Raw genomic sequence first — 24861 nt, 5'->3', positions numbered from 1 at the left:
GTATGATTAAACATTGCATTATTTCAGTAAGAAAGATTAGCTTCCAAAAAATTAATATGTTATCTTGAGGTTATCAAAACTAGAAAATTGCTGTGTAGACTTTGGCAAGAGATCAAAATTGATGATGTGGTTCTAGTAATATAGAATAAAACCCTTACTTGAGCTATATATATAGATAGATAGATAGATAGATCTCCTTGAGTACAAACCTAAGAAAAAGAACGAAAGGGTTTCTTTTGTGCTTACATACCATCAAGCCTTTGGGAAACTCTCGCAGCTACTGCATTCAAATTGGGAAGACATTCAAAAACATCCTAAGCTCTCCAAGCTCTTTCCTGGGGCCAGTCCTGGCATTCCGTAGACCTAGGAGCCTAAGAGATGCCCTAGTAAGAGCAGAGATTTCATCTTGGCCCAAACAAAATACAACGGGCCAGTGTCGACCATGTGAAGATAAAAGATGTAAGACCTGTACCCAGATACTGCACATCAAAATGTTTAAAAGCTACTGCACTGGAAAGGAATTTGCCATATTTTGCGACGTCACTTGCAAAACCAAAAATACTATATACCTTCTCCAGTGCCGATGTGGTATGCTGTACGTTGGCGAAACAGAACAACTTTTCAACAGGCGTATGAATGGTCATTGCAGTGACTACAAATGCAAACCAGAACTCCCTCTAAGTCGCCATCTTTGATCCACCAGACACACCCAGGAGGATCTCTACAACATTGTTGTTATGATCATAGAACATAATAAAAACTGGTCAAAATGTAAAAGAGTGTCTCGGGAAAGCTTTTGAATGAAAAATTACGAACAACTTCTCCAGATGGAATAAACAAGAAAAAATAATCCATTTTTAGGTCTTGGTCTAAGGCTGGTACAGCACTACATGCTCTACGTCAATTAGCCATGCTACTATATTTTGACTTTTTTTTTAATTGTTTTCCATTGTTAATTTTTATTTTTTATTTTGATAAAAAGACCCCCTTTGTTATTTTCATTCAGGCTCCTTATCATTTGCTTATGTGTGCTGTTGATAAAGGTACAATCACCCACAGTGTACATGATTCAGCTTCTGAATCTGTTTTGATTGTGAACTTATGAGTTTTATGCTGAAGAAGGATATCAGTTATCCTAAATATTCAATGTAAATTTTACCATCTTTTGGTGATGTTAAACATATTTAGACCTTTTTTAGTTGTCATTTGTCTTGGTACATGTAACCATCCAAATATAATTTTTTATTTTCAGTATTCACTTGGTGTTAAAAGAGATGAAATTAGAAAATTAGAAGAAATTGCCCAAGCAGAAGAAAAGAAACTAGAACAGGCCGAGTTATATTTAGAAGAAGATGCCAGTATGTTTGATGAATTCCTGAAGGAAAATGACACTGGATCAGTAGAGGCTGTAAGAGAGTAAGTCCAGGTTTAAATCATTGAAGAAATACTAAGTATCAAAATTTGCTTGTGAAAATTTCCCACAAAAACCAGGAAAATTGATACTCCATGAACAATAATATTTTCACAGTATTACACAAGTTTCTTTTTAGTTTTTTGTTAGGTTTTGAATAATGTAAAAATAAAAAAATTCTAAAAGCATCAAGATTAAAAAATATTTATTTAGTATGAATTGGTACATGTCCATACACAGATGATTGAGTAAAAACTGACATAATGTTACATCTAGAAGTGTTAATAGTTCTACACTGGTGATCTGTATAATCCAAGTATTGATCTATGATTCACATTTGTTTTGACTCGATAAACTGTAATTATTTTTTACATGCTCATGATGCTGTCCTTGTGTATAATTTGTGTTGAAATATAGATTCATTTAGGGAAAACTTATTTTAGGTTTGAATCTCAAGTGAGAGAAAAACAAGAAAGGGTTCAAATGTCTAAAGCCTTAGCAACGGAAATAGGTCTAATACACTCCAATATATCAAACTTGGAGGATAATCTTAGAGAATTTCAGTTGTACAAAACATTTATAGACAGAGTTACTCCAAAGGTTGGAATTTATTGTGTTCTGGTAAAAGGTGTTATTTGGTTTTAGTTGGGAACAGTTAATGCTAGCACTGTATCAGATGTAAATATTGCACAGTGTGTTATTGTAGTTTGTCTAAATACCTTAAAGCAGTCAGAAAACTGTGACTGATAGAAGTCAACTACTTTTATCAAATTGAAAAGATCTTATACTCTAGTTAGGAAGCTGTATCTCATCGTTTTTGTATTGTTTATTTATTTTTTTAACAGAGCTGAAAATGAGACAAAAGCCAAGCTTGAGAAAGTACAAGAAATAAAGAGAGTGAATGCAGATATAATGACAATCAAATCAGAAATCTCCAAATTTGAAGATATTTTAAAAGAATATCAGATGTATAAAAAATTCTTGGACAATCTCACACCACAGGTTTGTTGGGAGAGGTTGCACTATTGCACTTTTATGATTGAAAAAAAAATTTAATCAACAGTTGTATCAAGATTTTTGCTAAAATATAACAAGATTATGTTTGGTGAATATGTCAAAGAGACAATAACCCCACCTGGATAAAAATGTATTTTGAATTTGACTTTTTACTTCCATCAGATATTTTTTCCTGAACAAATATCTTTATCTTTTTCACATGTGTTTATCATTATGTTGATTTTTATTTTTTGTTTAGGAAATAAGAGAAGAACAAATAAAAAGGAGAGACAAAAGAAGAGAAGAGAAAAAGAAAGAAAGAGAAGCAGCAAAGAAAGAGAAAAAGGGCAGTGATGCTGGAGAGAAATCAGCTGATCTGAAATCTAAGAAAAAACCACCTGTACCAAGAGTTCCTTCTCAAAAATCAGGCACTAAAAAGTATGCAACTGAATTGACACATTAAAATTAATTTTGTAGTTTTGCGGACTAAGTGCACTAGACATTTACATTGTAAAAATAACTGGCAGCAAACCAATTTTTCAGCACAGAGATTTTAAAAAAGTTAAAATCAAGGAACTTTTCATATCTTTCTACTTTTCCTTTATCATATTCTCTTTGAATCATCTGTTGGTTCTAATAGTGAATTATTTAATATTGTATAAGCCTTTATTATATGTTACAGACCAGACCATGCCAGCAGTACACCTGTAGAAGAAGAATCAGACGACGATGTAAGATTTTATTTAAATGTGGCTGAAAATAGCTAGATTTCCTCAAGGGGAGATAATTTGTTAAATTTATTCAATGTTCAAAGTTTTTCAGTGTGTCAAATGTTATTTAGAACTGTTTAATGAAGATAACTATTTAACTATTTTATTCTAAACCAAAAATAACCAGAATAATAACTTTATCCTTATTTTTACTTCTGTGTCTCTTTTACATTACAGACTGGTTGTTTCATAGATATTGTATACATTAATATTAAAGGCAGATTATTTTATGGCGTTTGTTGAGTCAAACCGCATTGTTTCTACTTAAAAGTCATTTTTGTTGTTTCAGGAATTAGAACTATTCTTTTCTAGTCCACAACAGTTATTAGATATATTTGCTGAACTTGAAGAACAAAATTTATCTTTAATACAAAACAGTCAAGAAACAGAAGAAAATTTAGAAGAAATGAAACAAACAATAAAACAAACCAAGGTCAAAATGTAAGTATGGAAGCATTTTGTTGTGAAAATATTCTCTGCATGGATTTGTCAGTTAAGGCAGTTACCTAAATTCTGAAGTTGTTAAATTTAGCCTGCTTTGAGATTTTGGTTGAAAAATAAGAAACTTAATTTTATGTATACTTTATAAAGCATGATTTTATCAATTTTTGTATTTTGGTTCTACATGATTCTGCTCATTTACTTGTTTGTAATGATACAGGTTTCTCACCAACCTCTTTAAGGGAAACAAAACTGTTCTGATCTTTTGTTTGTACTCTGTGATTTATGCAACTACATGTAAAATTTTCAGTTCATATCTGGTATGAGATTACATGTTTATTAATGTTGATTATCAAGAACTTGTAATTTGCATTTTCCACAGGGAAAAAGAAACAGCAATATTAAAAGAACAGATCAACAAATTAACAACACAAATTAAAAGAGAAGAAAGCAAGGCTACAGATTTAAGGATTAGGGCAAAGTATGCTAACTTAATTAAAATATTTGGTCTATTGTTTATCTATTTAAACATCATATAATGCACCAGATTATTGAATAATCTTAAATTCAATTTAGTACACAATTTGTGAATTTTATAGAATGACATTACAATTTGTTACAAATTAAAACAAAAATTTATTTCTCAATCTATAAAAAGAAAAAAACAAAGAATAATAGCATCTAAGACAATGACAATGCTCTGACATAAGATGAAACCAATATTGTTACGAGTTTTAGAACTGTGGGAACAAGTGGGACTGTACAAGTCACATGTTAATAAATAGTCAATGCACTTTGGCTACTCTGATAGAATGGTTGCAGCATAAAGTATAGTCATGAGACCATTGCATGAAATATATTGATTTTATACAAAACTAAACTGCCATAGAATGACATTATTTCCTATATGATAAAATATAAATGGGATATGCACTTTTCTATGACAGTATATGTTTGAATTATACAATGTAAATTTTATTTCCATAATAAAAAAAATTAAATTTGAGTGTTGGTTATACAGAGTATTTATTTCCTAGTGTAAAAATTTTTGTGCCTTGTAATTTATTTTCTTACATATTACAAAAAGTGAATATTTTTTTTTTCCTGAAAAGATAATTTCCTTAAAGTATTTTACTAATGTTTCTCTATTTATTGAATCCATCAGTAAATCTGAGGTTTATCTGTTTATTTCAGTTTCTTTTTTTTATTATAAACACTCTACAAGTTTCTGTCCTATTTATTGACTGTATACACACATTTCCCTAATAAGCCCACAGTTAATTGGCTGTATACACACAACATGTTTCCCTTATAAACCCACAGTTAATTGACTGTATACACTTACCATTTTTCCCTTATAAACCCACTGTAATATTCTATCTGGTTTATCATCAGTCAAATACAAAAAGCAGATGATGAATGGGGGTAAAGTGTTCATTTCAGATTCTTTTCAGTATGCATGATCACAGTTTTGTCTATATTTTTTTTATATAAAAACGAAGTCATGTCTTAAGACAATCAATTTTCTTATGCAACATGGTTCTGAAAATATATCGAAAACACAGGAATTGGGTTTCTGTTTACATGCTATTGAAAAGGATCTAAAACTAAATATGAATAACTAATTTCTACATACAATATATATATTTTACCCAGCATAACACGGTAGGTAATGGAGATACATTGGCTAGTATAAATGTATTTGGTGATGGTTGAAGCCATTTAATGTGGTTGTTGCTAAATTAAATAATGAATATCCTGTATAAATGTATCTTGTATAGTGGTTGAAATCATTACTTTTTTTCTTTTTTTTCAAAGTTTGAATTTATGAAATCACCATGAAATTTGAAATAGTTTGATTTGAAAAGTATAAAGTTTATTAGCTATGTGTGTTGCATGTTTTTATTCCAAGATTACTTAGCGAGTTCCTGCTACCTCATTGATTCTCTTTATTTTTAGTGTGAATTAAGTCAACACATTCAAATATCATCTGCCTACAATAAGGTTCACTTTTATGAAGTAAAAATAATTTTTTGTTTTCAATATTTTAATTTTGCGTTTATATTACTGAAAAGCAGAAAAAAGGACAAGTAATGCACTTATAATTCTCATATTGGAAGATTACATTTTTTTTACATACTAGATTAAAATGTTTTATTTTCTTCAGAATGTTTTCATTTGGAGAATTCAAGGCAGAAGATCAAGAGAAAATGCTGATAGAATTAAACAGAAAAGTAGAAGATGTATACAAAACATGTATAGGAGACAATGAAGCACAAATCAGGTATGTCAAGTCACTTTTTTATTAGAAAAAAAATTGTCTATAGGAAACAATGAAATACAAATCAGATATGTCAAGTCACTTTTTTATATAGAAAAAAAATTGTCTATAGAAGACAATGAAGCACAAATCAGGTATGTCAGGTCACTTGCTACAACATTGTAACATTTCTATACACCAAAGATATTGCAGAGCCTTGTTTGTATCAATGGTTGTAAACTTAAACTATAGTATATTGAGGAATAAGTTTTTTTTACACTTTTCCAAGACAGTTATGTAAAAATGGATTGAAATTGGAAAATATGTAAGGCTTTTATTTTAAGTGAAAAATTCCATTTCACATAGTACTTTGTAAAGAAGCTTAAGGTTTTGGTAACTATATTCAAACTAATTTTAAAACAGTGATCGCTTTCTTTGGTATATGTTATTGAGCTATTTAATATATGCCATGTAAGATAAAATTACACTATTATTCCATAAAGTATATGTTTTGGAAATAATATTTTACCCTGTTATTTTTTATGTATGAATTCTGTATCTCTTTATTATCTATTCTGACAGTACTTTACAGATGTTAACAAACTTAGAGAACCAGTTAGTAGGTCTGTTAGAACAAATAGAAACAATGCCAGCTGACAAAGTAGAGGCTGCAGAAAAGGTAATATATTGTCTCCAATAAAACCTGCTGAATCATATCAGGAATCATTCACTTGTCTTCTGATTCAGTGGCATCAGAACTGACTACAAACACAATTTTATGACATTCAGAAGCTATATACCATATGAAAACAGTCCAATATACTTAACTTGCATAAAAAGAAAAAACTTGCTAAAAATATTGTATAACTGTATGCAGGATCCATTCTCACAAACTGTATTGACTATGTTTTATATTCATTGTATGTTCTGTTTTAATATCTTATTTTCCCTTTTATATTATTGAAATTGAAAATCAAAATAATTCATTGACTTATAGGCTAAAGAAAAGGAAAGAAGAATAAAGATGAGAGAGGAAAAGATGGAGGAACAAAGACTGAAGCAAGAAGAAAGAGTTAGGAAAGCCATGGAGAGAGCAAGAGCTGAACCTAAAAAACAAGTAAGATTTCTTACTAATAAAATCCATTTAAACATAAATAATATGATGACAGTGTAAACAAAATACTAAAAACATGCTTCAGGATTTAGGTTTTTATTAAAATAGTGACTTGAGGATTGAGCAATACAGATATTGCTGGATTTATACAAGATGCATTTGTGTACAGTTTTCTATTGACCTTTTCAGACTGGAAGGAAACTAGTGTTCAGATCAGAGCCACCTAAACAAAAGAAGAGAGAGGATGATGGTGCTGGCCAGGATAGTGCTTTACTAGAAGAGGAAGCCTACCTGTATCATTATTGAGGACAAATGTTTCATGTCAGGGGATCGTGTCGTGATATCCTGTGGGGAAACTGTAAAAATCTTGAAGTGTTCTGTCACTGTGGAAGACATCAGTGTAGCTTATAATTGCCAAAATGTTACCAAGTTTCTGATAGTTCCACAGATAACATGCATTCATTAACTATAGCAAATATATGTATCTCACTACTGATTTTGGATTGGTGTCCTTCACCTTTAAAAGGAGTAACTTTTACAAAAAGGCATTTTATGAATGATTTTTGATGAATCCTCTTCTTTCCTCATTACCATAAATTGTTGTAAACATGATTTTGTGCATTTGTATTTTTATGTGATATTTATGAAGATTTATTAGTAAAAATCCTGTATTTTCATACTGATGTATTGTTTTCAAACTTAAAGCAATAACAATGTGTTTTGTATTTGGTCAATACAACACATCAGAAAACTGTACCCAAACTGTAAGCCATTTTCGCTGGGTTTAATAGTTCTATTGTTTTTCCATTTTACTGGTTATTGTTTGTTTGACATGTTAAGGAATGTACTGTTAACAATTCAGGCTGCATCCTTTTGTTTCTGTCCCTATGTACCATCTATACTTTAATATTACACATGATCATACAAGATGGTCATTTATTTCCATAAACAATATCTCCATGTCTTATCACACTGTCAATTAATTTATCATGTGACCCCAACTGGTATATCAGGTTTTCCCACCTGTAAAAAGAAAAAGAAAAAAAAATTATACTTAACAATATAGCTACCAAGAACAAAAATGACAACAATTTTTGCATAAGAAACTCATTCATTTACTGATACTATTTTGGACATCATTGTTCAAATTTTCTATTTTAATCTAAATCAGTCAATAATTTTAATCCTTACCAACCAGCTGCTTGTTACTCAACTTTCCGCATTAATTACCACGTCTTAGTATTTCCCATTTTATCCATAAAACAAAGTTAAACAACAACAAATACCCTTTGATTTTTTTACTACTATATCACTTGCATTTCCTATGAGTACTAGACAAATAGAACCAGGTGACACTACTAACCTGTCTGCATTTATTACAACCATGTCAGCATATTTCCCTTTCTCTATAGAACCATATAAATCAGACAGACCCAAAGCTGCAGCAGAGTTAAGAGTAGCAGCTATCAGTGCCTCTGACATGGACATGTGCATCAGTACACATGCTAGGTGCATTACCACTGGCTGAAATAAATACCCACTGGTTAGCGTTTCCTGTCGACATTATGAATTACTTCATTTTTTTAATCTGAATAAGAAGTTTTTTTTTTTTCTAATAGGAGCATTTAAATTCAACAGGGAACAAGATAGGCGCAAATTTACAAAAAGAAAAGCAAGGCTATATGGTATAAACCTGTTCGAAAAATAGAACAATATGATAGATTCATGTATTTAATACGCACCATACAGGAACAGTGGGCGTTAGGATTGTAATCTGAGCCCAATGCTACAGCCATACCAGCATCTATCATCTTCCTGACCGGAGGAGGTTTTATCCTCAATATATAGGCGGTGGTTGGTAGAACTACACCTATACTACCAGCCGTGACCATGGCTTTGATGCCCTGATCTGAGATTTCCTCTAAATGACTAATGGCAAGTGCACCAATCTCTGCTCCCATCTGTAAAAAGGGAAATGAAATAAGCTGTTTTTTGACAACTAGTGCACCAATCTGCCCCAACTGTAAAAAGGAAGTGAAGTTTTTCCACTAGTGTGTTTTATACAAGCCGAGGACGAGACCCATAAAGACAGAAAAGATGGAGATGATCATAAGTAATGAGTTACTCGGAATACACAAACTAACTGGGAGCGTTGGTCAATTGCTATGGTGTCCTTAAGAGAGATTGGCACATTATTGGCCGGCAAAGGTGACGTCACCCTTATTTTGGAAATGATGTCGTACCATAACTCTGCACTAAATGGTCAAATTTAAAATGTTCAAATAGAGTGATTCAGAGAGTCGCAGTAACACAACCAAGGCATCAAATAACGTAAAAAATTCATACGTATGAGATGAAATGTTACCAAAGACGATTAAAAAACGGCAATATATATTCAATAGTCTGTAGTTGTTTTAACATCAAGACGTTCATCTCAATGAAAGCACTGAACCGGGAATCGTTCAACGAAATCACTTAATCTAAATACTTATGACAAAAGGACTTAACCAAATGACTTTCTTTCTCATGAATAAGATCTGCCATGAAGTCTGCTTCATTGCAGTGCCAAAAATATTCATTAGCAGGAAAAACAGATCGTTGCCAATATGAGTGCTCATGTATAGTTTGACATATACATACATCACAATTGACAAATATAGTGTCTAAAATATTCAGTTTTTAAAAAGATATATATTCTTTTGGGTATTTCTGATCCGATTTTCAAAAAAAACCCTGTATGTTGTTTACCTCAGCCCCTTCCAAGGGATTCAACTCGTCACCATGAAAATTAATTTGCATTCCAGCTTCTTTTCCTGCAAGTAGTATCTTTTTCGACTGCTTTACATCAAATACACCTTTCTCACAAAATACGTCAATGTTTTCCACATGTAATGACTTCTCTTTCATTAGTTGTTTTATCTTTGGTAACTGTACGGAAAGAACGTCTTCTGTTGCTTCGTCTGATGTTTTGCCCCTGGAATCATTGTCAAATTACATCAATTTAACATTCAAACAATCCATACACTATTTGCACTGAAGAAAAGTACGTCAACTAAGATTTAAAATTTGTATAAAAATAACAGTGCATTCTCTTTTTTAAAGACGGGAACCATTTTTAAATTATATTTATACTTACCAAATATTTACAAAAATCCGAAAATACATGTAATGAAACATGGTTTATGGTCTATTTCTATTACTTTCTGATAAACCAGTACCTTGGAACAGAATGAGCTCCAAGAAATGTCGATGATATAGTTAATGGAAGCTGTGCCTTTGCTTTTTCAATGACCTTTAACATTTTGACCTCAGTGTTGGCCTCTAAGCCGTAGCCACTTTTACATTCTACTGTTGTCGTACCCGTACTAAGCATAGACATTAGCCTGTTTTTTAAACTACAGTAAAGGTGTTCTTCTGAGGCTGCCCTGGTGTGTTCTACTGTATAGTTAATACCTCCTCCTGACTTATGTACCTCCATATAGGTCGCACCTGCTAACTTTAAATTATCAATAAGTCATAATTTCGGCATTTTGATTAATCAATTTCTCTTAATTCTATTACTTGGTAAGTTCTTGTTTCTAGAGGCACAATTTATCTTATCATTGTTTGACTTTGTATGTGTAAAGTCATTTACATATTGACAGAACGGGTGTTTAACGTCAAGCCTAACCGTGCATGTATTAAGTCATTTACATATTGACAGAACTAGTGTTTAACGTCCAGCCTAACCCTTTATGTATAAAGTCATCTACATATTGACAGAACGGGTGTTTAACGTCCAGCCTGACCGTGCATGTATAAATTCATCTACACATTGACAGAACGGGTGTTTAACGTCAAGCCTAACAGTACTTGTATAAAGTCATCTACATATTGACAAAACGGGTGTTTAACGTCAAGCCTGAAAATGATGACCAAATGAATTTCTGGAAGGTGCTATTTAAAACAGCTAATAACAATCAATTTCTTTTAATTCTATTACTTGGTAAGTTCTTGTTTCTAGAGGCACAATTTATCTTATCATTGTTTGACTTTGTATGTGTAAAGTCATTTACATATTGACAGAACGGGTGTTTAACGTCAAGCCTAACCGTGCATGTATTAAGTCATTTACATATTGACAGAACTAGTGTTTAACGTCCAGCCTAACCCTTATGTATAAAGTCATCTACATATTGACAGAACGGGTGTTTAACGTCCAGCCTGACCGTGCATGTATAAATTCATCTACACATTGACAGAACGGGTGTTTAACGTCAAGCCTAACAGTACTTGTATAAAGTCATCTACATATTGACAAAACGGGTGTTTAACGTCAAGCCTGAAAATGATGACCAAATGAATTTCTGGAAGGTGCTATTTAAAACAGCTAATAACAATCAATTTCTTTTAATTCTATTACTTGGTAAGTTCTTGTTTCTAGAGGCACAATTTATCTTATCATTGTTTGACTTTGTATGTGTAAAGTCATTTACATATTGACAGAACGGGTGTTTAACGTCAAGCCTAACCGTGCATGTATTAAGTCATTTACATATTGACAGAACCAGTGTTTAACGTCCAGCCTAACCCTTTATGTATAAAGTCATCTACATATTGACAGAACGGGTGTTTAACGTCCAGCCTGACCGTGCATGTATAAATTCATCTACACATTGACAGAACGGGTGTTTAACGTCAAGCCTAACAGTACTTGTATAAAGTCATCTACATATTGACAAAACGGGTGTTTAACGTCAAGCCTGAAAATGATGACCAAATGAATTTCTGGAAGGTGCTATTTAAAACAGCTAATAACACTGACAGAGACTGACAGTCGATTAAGACACAATCATTATTTCACAATATGACACGAATAAATGGCAGATGCTATTATGACAACCTTCGGCTTCATTACTTAATTTGGTCAAATGTTTAGAGTTTGTACTTGATAAATTGTTTGTAAGATTAGAATTTTTTAATTTATAAATCATTTATGTCTTGTTTGGTTTCAATAAAAGTAGGTATAAAACATTGCAACTATTTAGACATTAACGTTATTAAACTGCTATTCTTCTTATTTATATCATCTTGTGCTTTAGAAAAGTGTTTGTTGTTTTTTTTTCAATTCTATATAGACCTTTGAATTGACTACGTTATTCAGAATGCTTAGATTTTAATCACATAAACAAGTCATATTTGTTTTTGGGAAGCAATGTATATCATTTGTTTTTGTTGTTCTCTTTTGATAGATAACAATTTAGAGCCAAGACTTTCCAGCAAATCAGTCAACAATGAATTGATGTACTGAATATATAATTGGGTAATCATTACCTTTTCAATGTTGACTAATCATAGATTATCAATAAGGTATTTGTTAAAATTTATACTTACTTTCATTGCAAATTCGTGGACTCTATCCCCAGCCCAGACTGGATGTGTATGTGCATCAACTAAACCTGCCAAATAATAGTTCTTTATTACATATTATTTTGTAGAATCGGATAGTCAATCCTGTGATATTGATGGAGTTAGCTCCCCTGGTTAGAATAATTGCGAGGTTTTCTCTGATAATTTTTATTTTCCAAAAATTATGATAAAACACGTAAATTTTAAAAAGTGAAGTCGTATTATTCTGCACAACTTCTTACTTAATTTTTACTATCGTATATAAATTCACCTGGTATGATGCATTTGCCCATTGCATTAAGTTCTTTCTCAACGGAAAAACTTTCACGATATCGCTTCTCAAACGATGACTTCTTTCCTACAAATTCGATCTTCCCATTTCTGGAAAATAAACGGCTATATTAATGCAATGTTACGTGTGTCTCGATAACGAACAACTTTTCAAAACGATATTTTTTAGTACCTTTGTAGTTTAATATGTGTTTTAGATCTACATTCTTATGTGAACAAATTCATGTTAGTTAATCATTTTTTGCTATAATCATTCAAATAATTAGTATTTAATACCCAAAAATCTATTAGATATCTTTATCATAATTTATTGTTTGCACCAATCCTACACTAATCTAGTGTTTCGGCGGTAATTTATGACGGCTACTATTTAGATCATGCACATCAATTAATTCAATGCGCGTATAGGCCCGCCATCAGCAGGGATTGTCCTGTATGTTATGAAAGCTCATTCTTTTAAATATTAATTCTGCTATCAAGTTCTTGTTTTATGTCTAAAATGGAGGATAACGATACATTCTATGATGATTTTTGAAATGTGGTGAATATCATTTTTATTTTTTATGTTATTGAATTTGAAAAAAAAAATCAAAATTGGTTATCAAAATCTTTCTTCAGATTAGATAATATGTAAGTAGTATAGAAAGGAAAAGTATAAGGGGTAATACGGATGGAGAAAAAGGGGAGATTATATATAAGACATAGAATGAAAGAGTGAAATAGGTTATTCAGTGACCATTTACGGGACGCCGAATGGGACTTGATCTTTTTGTAATCAAAATAAATTTTGTGTCACAAAAAATAAGTTTGTGAGACAACAGACGAGTTCAATTCTGTGTAGCAAAAGTCAATTCTGTGTCACAAAAGTCAATTCTGTGTCACGAAATTCAATTTTGTGAGATAAAATCCAATTCTGTGTCACAAAATTTAATTCTGTGAGACAAAATTCAATGTTGCGTCACAACAGTCAATTTTGTATGCAAATTAGTTTACAGAATCCTTTTGATATGCAAATGAATTCAAAATGTGCAGCATCATGTATATGTGTATTACAAACTTAAAGCATTCACTGCAATACAGTGGATAAGGTACGAATGTACATAGTTATAATAGACCCTTTTGTGGTAAGTTGGTGAGCATGCTCAATATACAGTTCCGCGAGGTAAAGCTTGGGTAGAACAAAAGAATTTTCCTCGCGGAAGTGTATATTGAGCATGCCCTACGCATGCTCATCGACTACCCCAACGTTAGCACAAAAGGGTCTATTAAGCTCATAAATGAAAGAAATATAGGATATCGTAATCGTATAACCCACTGTGTCACTTAATCTTGAATGCAAAGATAGATCATTTGAACGTTTGTAAACAAAAGGGAAACGAAAGTTTGTCACGTACTATGTCGGTTTTTCATCTCGTCCGACCTGTTCCACACAACCGAATTTCATACATCAATAGAATCGGAATGAAATCAGGAATCTATCTGTATCTGGCATCTGGCAAAAGATCGTGAGGGATAGTGGAACAAAAAAATCTTTCGCCGACTTTGACAGATTAACAAATTTCTCACCACAACACATTTCTAATATAGCTTTCTTGGCTAGTCTGATATTTCATTTCTTTTTCCAGCAAAATTTGGGACAAATACATTAATACAAACTATCTTGCCAAATTTTAACAAATTTTGTTGCGATTAACAGGTCGGGCAAAGCATTTTACAGTTGAGTTGAAAGATGTCAGGAAATGATCATATGATTCACCAGCAGAAATCCCAATGAATCGAAAGTAGAAAAGTGGCGTATTTTAAAACCTGTTTTATTAAACAAATCTCATAGAAAACGTATAGTAGCAATTTTAGTTATTTCAAAACAGTTTTTTTTTTGTAGAATGCAACTTAAAAGATTTTTTTAAATTTCAGATAATACGGCCTTAACCGTCCTGCGTGGCTCGAAGTAATCGGAATCCTGCGGTTACTATATCCAATGAGAAACCTTACAAAATCGTAATCAGAGAATTCATTTGCATATTCAAAAGATTCTGTAAACTAATTTGCATAGAAAATTGACTTATGTGACAAAATTCAAGTTTGTCTCACAAAATTGAATTTTGTGACAATTTTGTGAATTTTTTGACACAAAATTGATTTATGTGACAAAATTGAATTTTGTCTCACAAAATTGAATTTTGTGCCACAGAATTGACTTTTGTGACACAAAATTGAAAATTTGTAGTATGTTATAAATTTTGTTAATTTGAACATTTTTGTTGAACTAAAATTCACTTTTGTCGGTACAAAATTGAATTTTGAGTACAAAACCATAAGAGTCCCATTCGGCGCCCCGTACTAGTGTGTAGTTGAAAGTTCATGTGAACCATTAGCTTTAAATTGAATTTTGAATATAAACAAAGTATACATTAAACGAACTGAGAAGATAATTGTGAACTTACTGATCAACTAGAATGTTGATACCATCCTCTCCCTCCGCCTCAATGACATCAACTTTCTGCATGTCCTTCCCTCGTACAACACGAGCGCCATCATCACGTACTAATACGACTTGTTTAGCTGAATGTACCAGTAGTTTATACTCCGACATTGTTTTGAACAATGATTTTAAGATAAAAGGTCATTGTAATCTTTATTGGTCATTGTTATCACATACACTATCATAAACTGTCTAAATAATTGTTCTTTTCCAAAGCCTCCACAAATTATAAATTACTGTAAGATCAAGAGCCACTACGGTTAAAACAAGTACAGAAGGTTAAAAAAATAGTCAAAACAAAGACACAATCAACATACATGAACCAATAAATCCTTAGATAAACAATCTAGGACTGCACATAGAATTAAAAACAAGAATGGGCTAGGTCAACGAAAAGAGCCGTTTTCATATTAATTGGAAGAAGGAGACTGACAAATATAATAAATATGTCCTTATGGTTGAGATGAACATTCCATATCAGTCGGTATAGGTTTATTATATTGACCGTAAAATGCTTTAGGCGATGACTTAATCTCAATTTAATATTTTATTCTGCTCAAAAAGTTTATCTGCAAGAAGTAAAGCAAGAACCCAACAGTCCATGTAACTTCGGCAATCTCTAAAATAACATATATTATTTTTAGAGACATTTTGAAAAGATAGAATGTTACCACCGATAAATGAAAAAAAATGACTACCAATTGTTATTATTATCAACAGCAAGAAGGTGAGATGTAAGACCGTGACCTTTATAGCAGGGCAAAAGACTTCACATAGTGTTCTGGACATTTTAGAAAATATAAAGTTTGGGAATCTTAGGACACGCCTACTGCTAATGTTTACTGGTAGACAAACAGTGTAGTGGAGGCACTTGTTTACAAGGACGTATGATTATGTAGTTTAAAGTGTGGAAATGGAGTATAAAATTCAAAATTCAAATTCTCATGTCTGGATTTAAGGCCTTTTTCACAATGAATTTAGACCACTTCTGGTATAAATGCACCTTAAATTGATACTTGTTTAATTAAGACTCCGATGTACAAAGAGTCGTTGTTGTATGCTTTCCATTGATAGATGACACACAAATACGCTGTTTTAAGCATTTTCGTTTCTTAAAGCTCTATCCGTACTATATTGCAATCGACAAAATGCTTATTAAAGAATGGCTTGTGGTACCTGGACCAGGCTATAAATAAATAAGCGTAAGTATAAGGGAAATCAAGGGAACCATGATTCGAACGTTAATCAAAAGAATCTGATTCAAGAATAACAACGTGACAGGAAAAACAGACACAACAATGAATTTGAAATAACCATCCTAACACATACGAAGAAACATAAGCAAATGGGCAACACGGATTCTATAAAAATCCGGTGCACCGGTAGGATAGGCGTTTTCTGCTTTTTCTGGAAACACTCGCCGAGTTGCTCATAAATGTCCGTTGCAAACGAAATAGGAAGATAAAACTGACGCGATGAACAAATGGTTTCGCATAGTGCAGATGGATACACCATAACAATTCATGAGTTCATGATGTCGACTTTAAAACTGCAGTGATGGCATTAATATTATAGGAAAATAACCCTAGTCAAAAAGCCTTATTGTAAGGTGTAAAGCACGGTACCAAATTCCACTAAGTAGCATGACGTATGAGTTGTACTATGAAAACTCTATAGGCAGATGCTTAAGTGATGTTGCCATAGATGAAATGAAAGTTGACAATACAGAATGAGTCATCGCATTTGTGGTAGTTAAGTCATGAGCTTTCTCTCTCCATCGGTCTCTCTCCATCGGTCTTTAAAATAAAAGTTGGTCAAGATTTGATACTGACTTCATAGTGCCTGTAGTGTCCTTTATCGCAATATTTTTTGGGGTAGATACGATCTATAAAATCCCCGAATCTAGGATTGTTTAAGACAAAACATCTGGTATAAAGTCAGCCTCGTGGAAGTGAAGGAACAGGTCAGCGAGTAGCGGAGTACAAACCACGTCCACGATATATTTGTTTACTCGGGTAACAGGAATAGTAGTATGAAGAGTGAAGGTCTTGATGTTACTATTATATTGGAAAGTAATCTAGCATTGAGGGTTTCTAAAATATCTTTCCAACTTTTAGGACCCACATTGAATTGACACCATTACGGGTAACAAGTGTCGTGGAAAGACTGAAAACCCTCTTTGACAACTGTAAGTATGGAAGTTAATAGTTTCGAAAGAAGCTTGGAAGTATACTTTGCGGTTCCAGTTTTAAAGCGTTGTTTGTATGGCTTCTTTCGAAGTTTTGGAATCCAGTACATGGACAGAAGATCACAATTATCGCTTTCATAGAGAGACCGAAAGAGAATAGAATGGACTTATGATTATCTCTTCGATGGAGAGTGCGATAATAGTACAGGTCTTATTCATACTAGTAAACGTGGAATATAAATGAAATGAAATGAAACAAAAAAAAATTGGACAGATGCCAGGGGACAAATAGGAAGGAAAGAAAGCCTAAAAGAAAGGGCACAACATTTATGTTAACCGAAAATAGAACAGAAAACTTTTTAAACGAACACCAAGCGAACACCAAGGATTACCAGAAATCCTGGGAGTATGAGGAACCCAGATTACCAGAAACCCTGGAGTATAAACAATCCAGATTACCAGAATCCCTGGGAGCATGAGCAATCCAGATTACCAGAAACCCTGGGAGCATGAGCAACCCATTTTACCAGAAAACATGAAGAGCATGAGCAAGTGTACCGATTACCAATCTAGTTCTACACAAACGTGGTCATTGTCAGAATACCGGAACAGTTTCGAAAATTAAAAAAAAAAATCATTTGATGTTTTTACAATCAACATTCGGAGCAATCCTTCATCCGAAGCTAGCTTTAAACTATTATTTATTATATGGATTTCATTCGCTAACTTAACTTTTTTCTATATGCTGGATTAAAAAAATCAAAGCTCTAGCAATAGAATTGTATCGATATTTGCAATGTATACCATTAGAAACTTTTCCTGACGATTGCCATAGACGCAGTAGTAAATAAATATGACACAATGAGTATCATATGTAAATATTGTGAGCATAAATTCATGTAAAGGCAGAAAGGATGGAAGTTTTACCTTCCTATTAATCATGAGAAGCCAGCAACATTAACGTTTTAATGTTAAACACACTGAATATCTATGGAAATAATTAGACAATTATATAAAAGTAAATATTGACAGCTCGATTACCCGAACCCTTAGCACCTGAAAAAAAATAGAATTACAAGAAATATTTCCCTGCCCGATTGAAACACCATGAAAACGTTGATGTCCACCAGCAATACACACACATATATACACAGCGGTAGGAGTTCGAGCTTCGCAAATTTGACAGTTCTAACATCGTTGGGAATTTTTCAGACCCTTCTATAAGTTTACGTTATCTTCTCTTTATCAATTTGATCCGACAGTTCTAACAGTTCTATAGTTGGGAATTTTTCAGACCTTTCTATACGTTTACATATCTTCCCTGTATCAATTTGTCAATGTCAAATTTACGATGTAAATTTTTGGTCGTTCCCTCCGCGGGACTCGAACTCGTACCACTGTGACATCTATGGCAACACCGCCTGCACGAAGTCCAGCTCCCTAGATACAAGTCAAAAGGAATCTGCCAACCAGCAAACTTAATGGGTATCGGATCGTCGAGTCATGACGATGTAGCACAAACCAAAAATTTATATCAGTCTAAAGGATTGTACAACGATACCGATAAAGATGATAATGCACTATAATAAAATATATAACGATATGTAGAATGACATATGTGATAGGTTAGCCAGGTAAATATATAATCATAGATTGATCCATACCATTATATATTTTATTATAGTGTATTATCATCTTTATCGTTGTACAATCCTTTAAAATTTATATATAATTATATATATGTGTGTGTGTGTGTGTGTCCTCAAAACTAAGTGACAGATATACATTAAGTTAAGTATATGCCATCACAAAATCTTAGACATGCTAGCTTTGAATGTACATTAACTTGTGGGTTATTTATTCAGCAATTGTCTGAAATTTTATTTCTCCATACTCATTTTACTGTAATGTTACGCTATATAAAACCTTTAGTTAAATTCTTCATGTTATTTACTTTTTAATGAATTTTATTGATTCTGCGCTAACTGCTTTAAATTTTCCCTGATGTTTATTTTTCAGAATCAATGATTCTTCTATATGGTACCTGGGAGAATCAATGGAAATTATTGTTAATTTCAGAGGAATGTCATAAAAATGGCGAAGGATCTGATTCCATTAGGACAGATTTAATGAGGTTAATTAAAACTGATCTAGATGTCTGTAACGAATTTTGTGTATTCTGGAATAGCTTCGCTTACAATTGGAATAACAGGTAATTTAACCATTGTTTTAACTTTAATGAAGTCATATGACTGTCAGAGAACAGATACTTCCAGATCGTTTTCTTGTTACAATTTTTTTTTAGAGGATCCAAACATCATTTCAGATAATTGAAAAAAATTTATATTTAGATGTTTTAATCCTGCTATATATATAACTGTTCTTTTGGTGTATTTTTACCAAGTTTTATTCTTTAAAATTTAGGCTAACCTATCGCATATGTCATTCTACATGCAGATCTTATTGTTTAATGTAACCTTTGGTCGTTATGATGTGTTCACCTAAATATGTTATTTGAGAAAAAAATGGTAATGAATGTAATTGAATAAGAAAAACACAACCGTAGATTGGTGTTTTAAACAATGACTTGTATATACAGCTAAAAGTTTATTTTATACAGGTATAATTTAGAGAACTCAGTTATAATGGGACTTGAAAAGTTCATTTCCTCAAAGGTTGATCCATAATGACTACATTTAACCTTTTCTTCCCATACCATTGTTTCTTTTTCTGATTAAAATCACATTCAATAAAAGCAACAGAGTGGGCATTTATTGAATTGATAGGAAAAGAGAAAGAGTTTCATGATATATTTTTAAAGACCAAGTTTGTTTTTTGGGGATTTTTCAGCTTTTAAATATCGATGATGCCTTCATGGTTTGTTCTTATTTTGATATTGGACCAGTTCCTTTAATTTAGCTTCAAACTGAAGAAAGTAACAATTGAATTACATATACATGTATAAACACAACACATATGAAATACAGTGCAATCATTTCCAACAATGCTAATTAGGATTAAAAATCAAAATGAATAAGTTTACCTAACTTGCATATCTGTTTTACTTTGTAAAACTCATTAGCTTAACCGTAAAACACTGAAGAATTTCATCTCTCATTTTAAATATGAGATTAAATAATGAAACTCTGTTGACATACTCTGGAGGAAATGAATTTGCTTCCTATTTCGATATTTTTGTGTATTTCTTGTATTCAATTCTAATCTTGAACTTCATAATCATTTGGTTTAAAAAGGTCAAAACACGTGTACAGGATACCGGAATTAGAAATATTCATATGATTGGTATTTTTGAATTTAATGAATTAATTTTAGATCTTCCTTTATATTTGGCCCCGTGCAGGTCCGGGTTTCAAAAGAATAGGCTTGCAGCAGCAAATCGAAATTTGCAATACATTTTTGTATTTATTTAGTACAAAGATGGTTTTTCGTCAATAAAATGCCATAACAAACATTTTTCAAAAATCGTTAAAAGGTGGTCAATTTTAAAATGGAATAATACCCATCTTAGTATATAATGGATTGACACCCATCTTCTATGCCATATAAATTTACAATATCACAATAACACAGAATATCTCATTTCTTGTTGTAATTATTGTCTACTTCAACCTTGAATTTCAATAAATAATAAAATATAAAACCGAAGACAGTGGACATGGGGTGTGTGTCAAAGAGATGACAATCCTACAAAACAGAGGAAATAATTAGCCAAAGGGTGTCTATGGACTTTCAATGAACGATATAAAATTTCCCACAAACGGATTCTATTGGCAACCGACACTACAAAAAATAGTTCAGCAAAGTGGACATTATACTCATCCGAAAAATAAGCATTTATGAAAAAAAAAGAAAATTCAATATGTCACACTAGATTTAAAAAGGACAGAGGTTCCGAAGCGCAAAAAGTGCGACTATGTTTTACTTTTTGACGTACCTTAAATAAAATGCAAACAACACAATATAAAATAACACTTGATGAAATTCAATTCAAAAGAAGTTTTAGTCAAATGTAAAAACATAACACATCACACATAAACAAATTAAAAAAAAGATTACTGGCAGTTATATTGAAATTTTATATTAGTAATTTATTTACTTATTCACTTTTGGTTCACGTTCTCTGGTAAATGTGTACATAACTCTCTGCTTTATATCAATGATATATATTAATCATTTTCAATCAATAATAATTTTCGTACTGTTAGATAGAATGACAGCCATGTCGATCCGAGAATTTACGCATCATAGTATTTGCAAATATCAGCATACAATATCATATAAAACTGCTTACACTTCGAAAAAACATAGTTTTTATTATTTACGTTTCTTAAAATTTTTTAAATGTCACAATATTAAGCGAATGCCCGTTATGTCAAAGCATTAACAACATACTCTCAAAACTGCCATATGCATATTATTTTGTATTCATATTTATTGACTTTTACAGTCTTGTCTAACTTGAATTTTATATGTTGATTGTTTACCAATGTCACAACATTCTAAACCCCTTAAACAATTATCATAAGTTGAAGTTCTCGGTTTTAGATAAAGCTTCTTTTTTCGATATGGTTGCAGCATGGTTTTTTGTCGGTTTTGAATACTTTTCGCAGAATTATTGATTATTTTTTTTTATCTCGAATTTCCTTTGTATTTGGCTTTTATGCTGCTGATAAATGCCAGCATTTACAACATTTGAGGAGATTAATTTATTCGTATTTACATTTTTATGTATGTACATATATTTCTTTTCTTTTTTTTTTTGATGACCACTGTATCTTTAATTGAACATCCATATTGTTAGTGAATGTTTTAATACTAAATTTGATTAGGCATTAAAAGTTTAAAACAAACTCACTTTCCGTCCCAATTGTGCTTGACGACTTCTTCATACTATAAAAAAATGAACTTTTAAATATACCGAAGATAAACTTTTACGAGGTTCACTTTATGGATGGAGAACTGTTTAACCAGGTTCTTTAGAACAACAATAAAAAGCTGTTACAATTATTGTATATTTAGGTTCATGAAGCTTTTTATCGTGGCATATTCTGATTTTAGCATTGATTTTCTACCAGTGTAAAATATTTAATAATCACAAAACAATGCAATGCACTGAAGACGGTTGAATAAGAAACTTCTGTGTCAAGAAGAATGGCAGGAAACAGAACATAATGCATTTATAAAGACTGAACATTATAACTCTACAACTTTTTACGAGGCTTCAGCATTTTTCAGTATGTTTAAATTCACTTTTCAGGATGTCTTGCTGAGGATGTTTGTGTTAACAACCAGAATCAGTTTTACTGCAGGACCGGATGCTGTGGTTCATACGGAGAACATCACTGCTGCTCACAGACCGGACTAATAGTAGGAATAGTAGTCTGTGTTGCTGTTATCATTTCTATTGTAGTCATATATTGTTATATAAAACACCGAAATAGAAAGCGAGCACAGGGAAATTTTTTGAGGCCAGTACCACATGGACAACCAATCGGCTGTTTAAACAATATCAGAAGAGGTAATTGTTGTGGTCGGTGTTTTTTGTCAAATGACACCATGGTAATATACTACTACTTGAAAACCAATCAAGTGTTTTACTAAATTAATTCAAACAAAATGAAACTAAAGCGTCTTGGTCACTTGAATGTAGAAAACAACGGAACCAGGATTCGCATGGTAATTAAAAAGAACATCACCAAGGAAAACTACACAAGGAAAATAGACACATAAAACAAAGATAATGAAATAACAAAAATAACACGTACAAATAATTAACAGTTCTAAATGAGCTACACGGACTAGACTAAAACTTGGGATCAAGGGCAAGGTGCATTGATTGATTTATTGTTGGGGTTTAACGTCCGAGCAGCAATATTTCAGCTATATTCAGACGATGAACATGAAATAGATGATAAAATGAAAAAAGGGATGGGACACAAGGAACGTGGCATCTTTCCCAACACGGTGCATCACTATGGTTTGCGGTCAGGTTTTCCGTATTATAGCCTGACAACCCCAGCATGTAACACGCTAGTGGTACCCCATTCCACCACCTGGGACACACTTCCCAGTTGCTCTGTGGGCTGAGCGCCTAGCCCCCGGATAGGTTTCTGAGCACTATTTAGTCGCCTTTTACGACAAGCTTAGTGCTGCTGCAGGCCTATTCTTTTAACACCCGGACCTGCACGGGGCAACAGAAGGATAAGCATTCTCTGTTTTTCTTGAAACATCCACGAAGTTGCTCACAAAAAGTAACGCTAGGGGTGGACGAAATGAGAAAGTAAAACTATGACACAGCAAACAAATCAATTTTCAATATTGAATACACAATAACGATCCATCGGTTCATAGTTATGACCATAAAACTTTTGTGTTGATGGCTTCAATCATTCCTCTTCCAGAAAAATGTGATTTTTACGGAAAAGTAAAGCGAAATAAATATTGCCACAAATGTTTTCATCAAAAGGAAATTTAATGCGCAATAAATAAGTTTTTCATGCTAAACATTCTCGTGTTAAACTTTATTTTTATAAATCAGCTCTCACAAAAGCACGTTTTCACTTTATTAAGAGGGAGAGTTTAATTATTCAAACCACAACTGTAAAAGTCATTCAAAGACCAAATTATTTTTGCAGGTCCACCAACAGTAGCTGGTCCAACTATGCCAGCCTATCCTCCGCCTTATGATTTTACAATAACACAGCCGCCATTACAACCCAAAGGACCACCACCAGCTTATGATTCTGTCTACAGAACTTCTGCTGGAATAGGAGTTGGTGCTAGTAGCAATCCTGGATATCCAGCTCCTGTTAGCTAGGCTTCATTGTATATCATTATTAGTATAAGGTCTTTGAGGATGTTAATCCACTTGAACTTTAATCATCGAAAACTGCTTCATTTTGCCTTTCTTTTTGTAACGCAGAGGCCAAAACTTTTTTTTTAGAAACATCATTATAATATTCCAATTACCTTCTTGACTTCTCAAGATAACTGAAATTTCGAATTCAACAAAAGATGGTCTTTTTTAATGATGATACGCTCCTTATTATGTATATATATATTAAGTTTGTTCGTGACGAAATATTAACTATAATAATGCTTTTTAGAACCTCCTGCTTTCCTACCAAAACAATAGGGAGAAATTACAACCAGGCACCTTTTATATCCTAAAATATCCCCTTTTATCCAACCCACGTCCCCTTCTAGCTTGCTCTTCAAAATACGATTGTTTATTTATTTCCATTTTTGTAAACCTAAAACCGAGATAGAAATATTTGTAAAACAAATTGTATGAGAGGATAATGTGCCTTTTCAACATTCATTAAATGAATAAATGCCAATATTAATACAGTATTACGGAGGCTAATTCATATCCAGACTTTTATATGCTCATGGAATAACACCTTGATCACATAAATTTAATTAAGCAACAATGTAAAACATATTTTATAGAGTTTTAAGATGTATTCAACTTAATTTTAATAAGTTAATTCGATTTT

The 24861-nt window shown here is 32.3% G+C and overlaps 3 protein-coding genes across 4 annotated transcripts in view; 2 read left to right on the top strand and 1 right to left on the bottom strand.

Moving 5' to 3' along the window:
• The window catches only part of LOC148626824 (cilia- and flagella-associated protein 100-like), an 11112-nt gene extending 3443 nt beyond the window's left edge, over positions 1-7669 (top strand). The window contains exons 7-16 of one of the 2 annotated variants that reach the window (XM_088544695.1): positions 1253-1416; positions 2257-2413; positions 2667-2845; positions 3090-3138; positions 3467-3618; positions 4001-4099; positions 5786-5902; positions 6461-6557; positions 6876-6995; positions 7182-7669. In XM_088544695.1, the coding sequence (XP_088400821.1) occupies positions 1253-1416; positions 2257-2413; positions 2667-2845; positions 3090-3138; positions 3467-3618; positions 4001-4099; positions 5786-5902; positions 6461-6557; positions 6876-6995; positions 7182-7298 (1251 nt within the window). In that variant the 3' untranslated portion in view covers positions 7299-7669. Of the gene's footprint in view, positions 1-1252; positions 1417-1854; positions 2012-2256; positions 2414-2666; positions 2846-3089; positions 3139-3466; positions 3619-4000; positions 4100-5785; positions 5903-6460; positions 6558-6875; positions 6996-7181 lie in introns of both variants that reach the window. The other variant, XM_088544782.1, reaches the window with a different exon arrangement.
• LOC148626823 (putative imidazolonepropionase) lies at positions 7073-22752 on the bottom strand. Its single transcript, XM_088544900.1, has 10 exons — positions 22613-22752; positions 22218-22252; positions 15116-15389; positions 12652-12761; positions 12366-12430; positions 10211-10488; positions 9741-9966; positions 8735-8953; positions 8356-8516; positions 7073-8015 (listed from the first exon to the last, which is right to left on the bottom strand). The coding sequence occupies exons 3-10, from the start codon at positions 15262-15264 to the stop codon at positions 7925-7927; spliced, it is 1299 nt and encodes a 432-aa protein (XP_088401026.1). The 5' UTR covers positions 15265-15389; positions 22218-22252; positions 22613-22752; the 3' UTR covers positions 7073-7924.
• On the top strand, positions 19354-24861 carry LOC148626822 (uncharacterized). Its single transcript, XM_088545024.1, has 3 exons — positions 19354-19553; positions 22620-22880; positions 23998-24861. The coding sequence occupies exons 1-3, from the start codon at positions 19496-19498 to the stop codon at positions 24177-24179; spliced, it is 501 nt and encodes a 166-aa protein (XP_088401150.1). The 5' UTR covers positions 19354-19495; the 3' UTR covers positions 24180-24861.

This window comes from Perna viridis, chromosome 1 (genome assembly GCF_037379345.1).
Source record: "Perna viridis isolate PV_CMFRI_1.1 ecotype Kerala chromosome 1, ASM3737934v1, whole genome shotgun sequence".
NCBI lineage: Eukaryota > Metazoa > Mollusca > Bivalvia > Mytilida > Mytilidae > Perna > Perna viridis.
This window is presented reverse-complemented; position numbering and strand designations above follow the sequence as displayed.

Coding starts and splice junctions, on each gene's coding strand:
- LOC148626822 (XM_088545024.1), top strand. CDS start 19,496: ATGTCTGTAACGAATTTTGTGTATTCTGGAATAGCTTCGCTTACAATT. Junction 19,554..22,619: donor GCTTACAATTGGAATAACAG/GTAATTTAACCA, acceptor TTCACTTTTCAG/GATGTCTTGCTGAGGATGTT. Junction 22,881..23,997: donor TTTAAACAATATCAGAAGAG/GTAATTGTTGTG, acceptor TTATTTTTGCAG/GTCCACCAACAGTAGCTGGT.
- LOC148626823 (XM_088544900.1), bottom strand. CDS start 15,264: ATGTCGGAGTATAAACTACTGGTACATTCAGCTAAACAAGTCGTATTA. Junction 8,954..9,740: donor ATCCCTTGGAAGGGGCTGAG/GTAAACAACATA, acceptor CCCTTTTTACAG/ATGGGAGCAGAGATTGGTGC. Junction 8,016..8,355: donor GTTGTAATAAATGCAGACAG/GTTAGTAGTGTC, acceptor TTCTTTTTACAG/GTGGGAAAACCTGATATACC.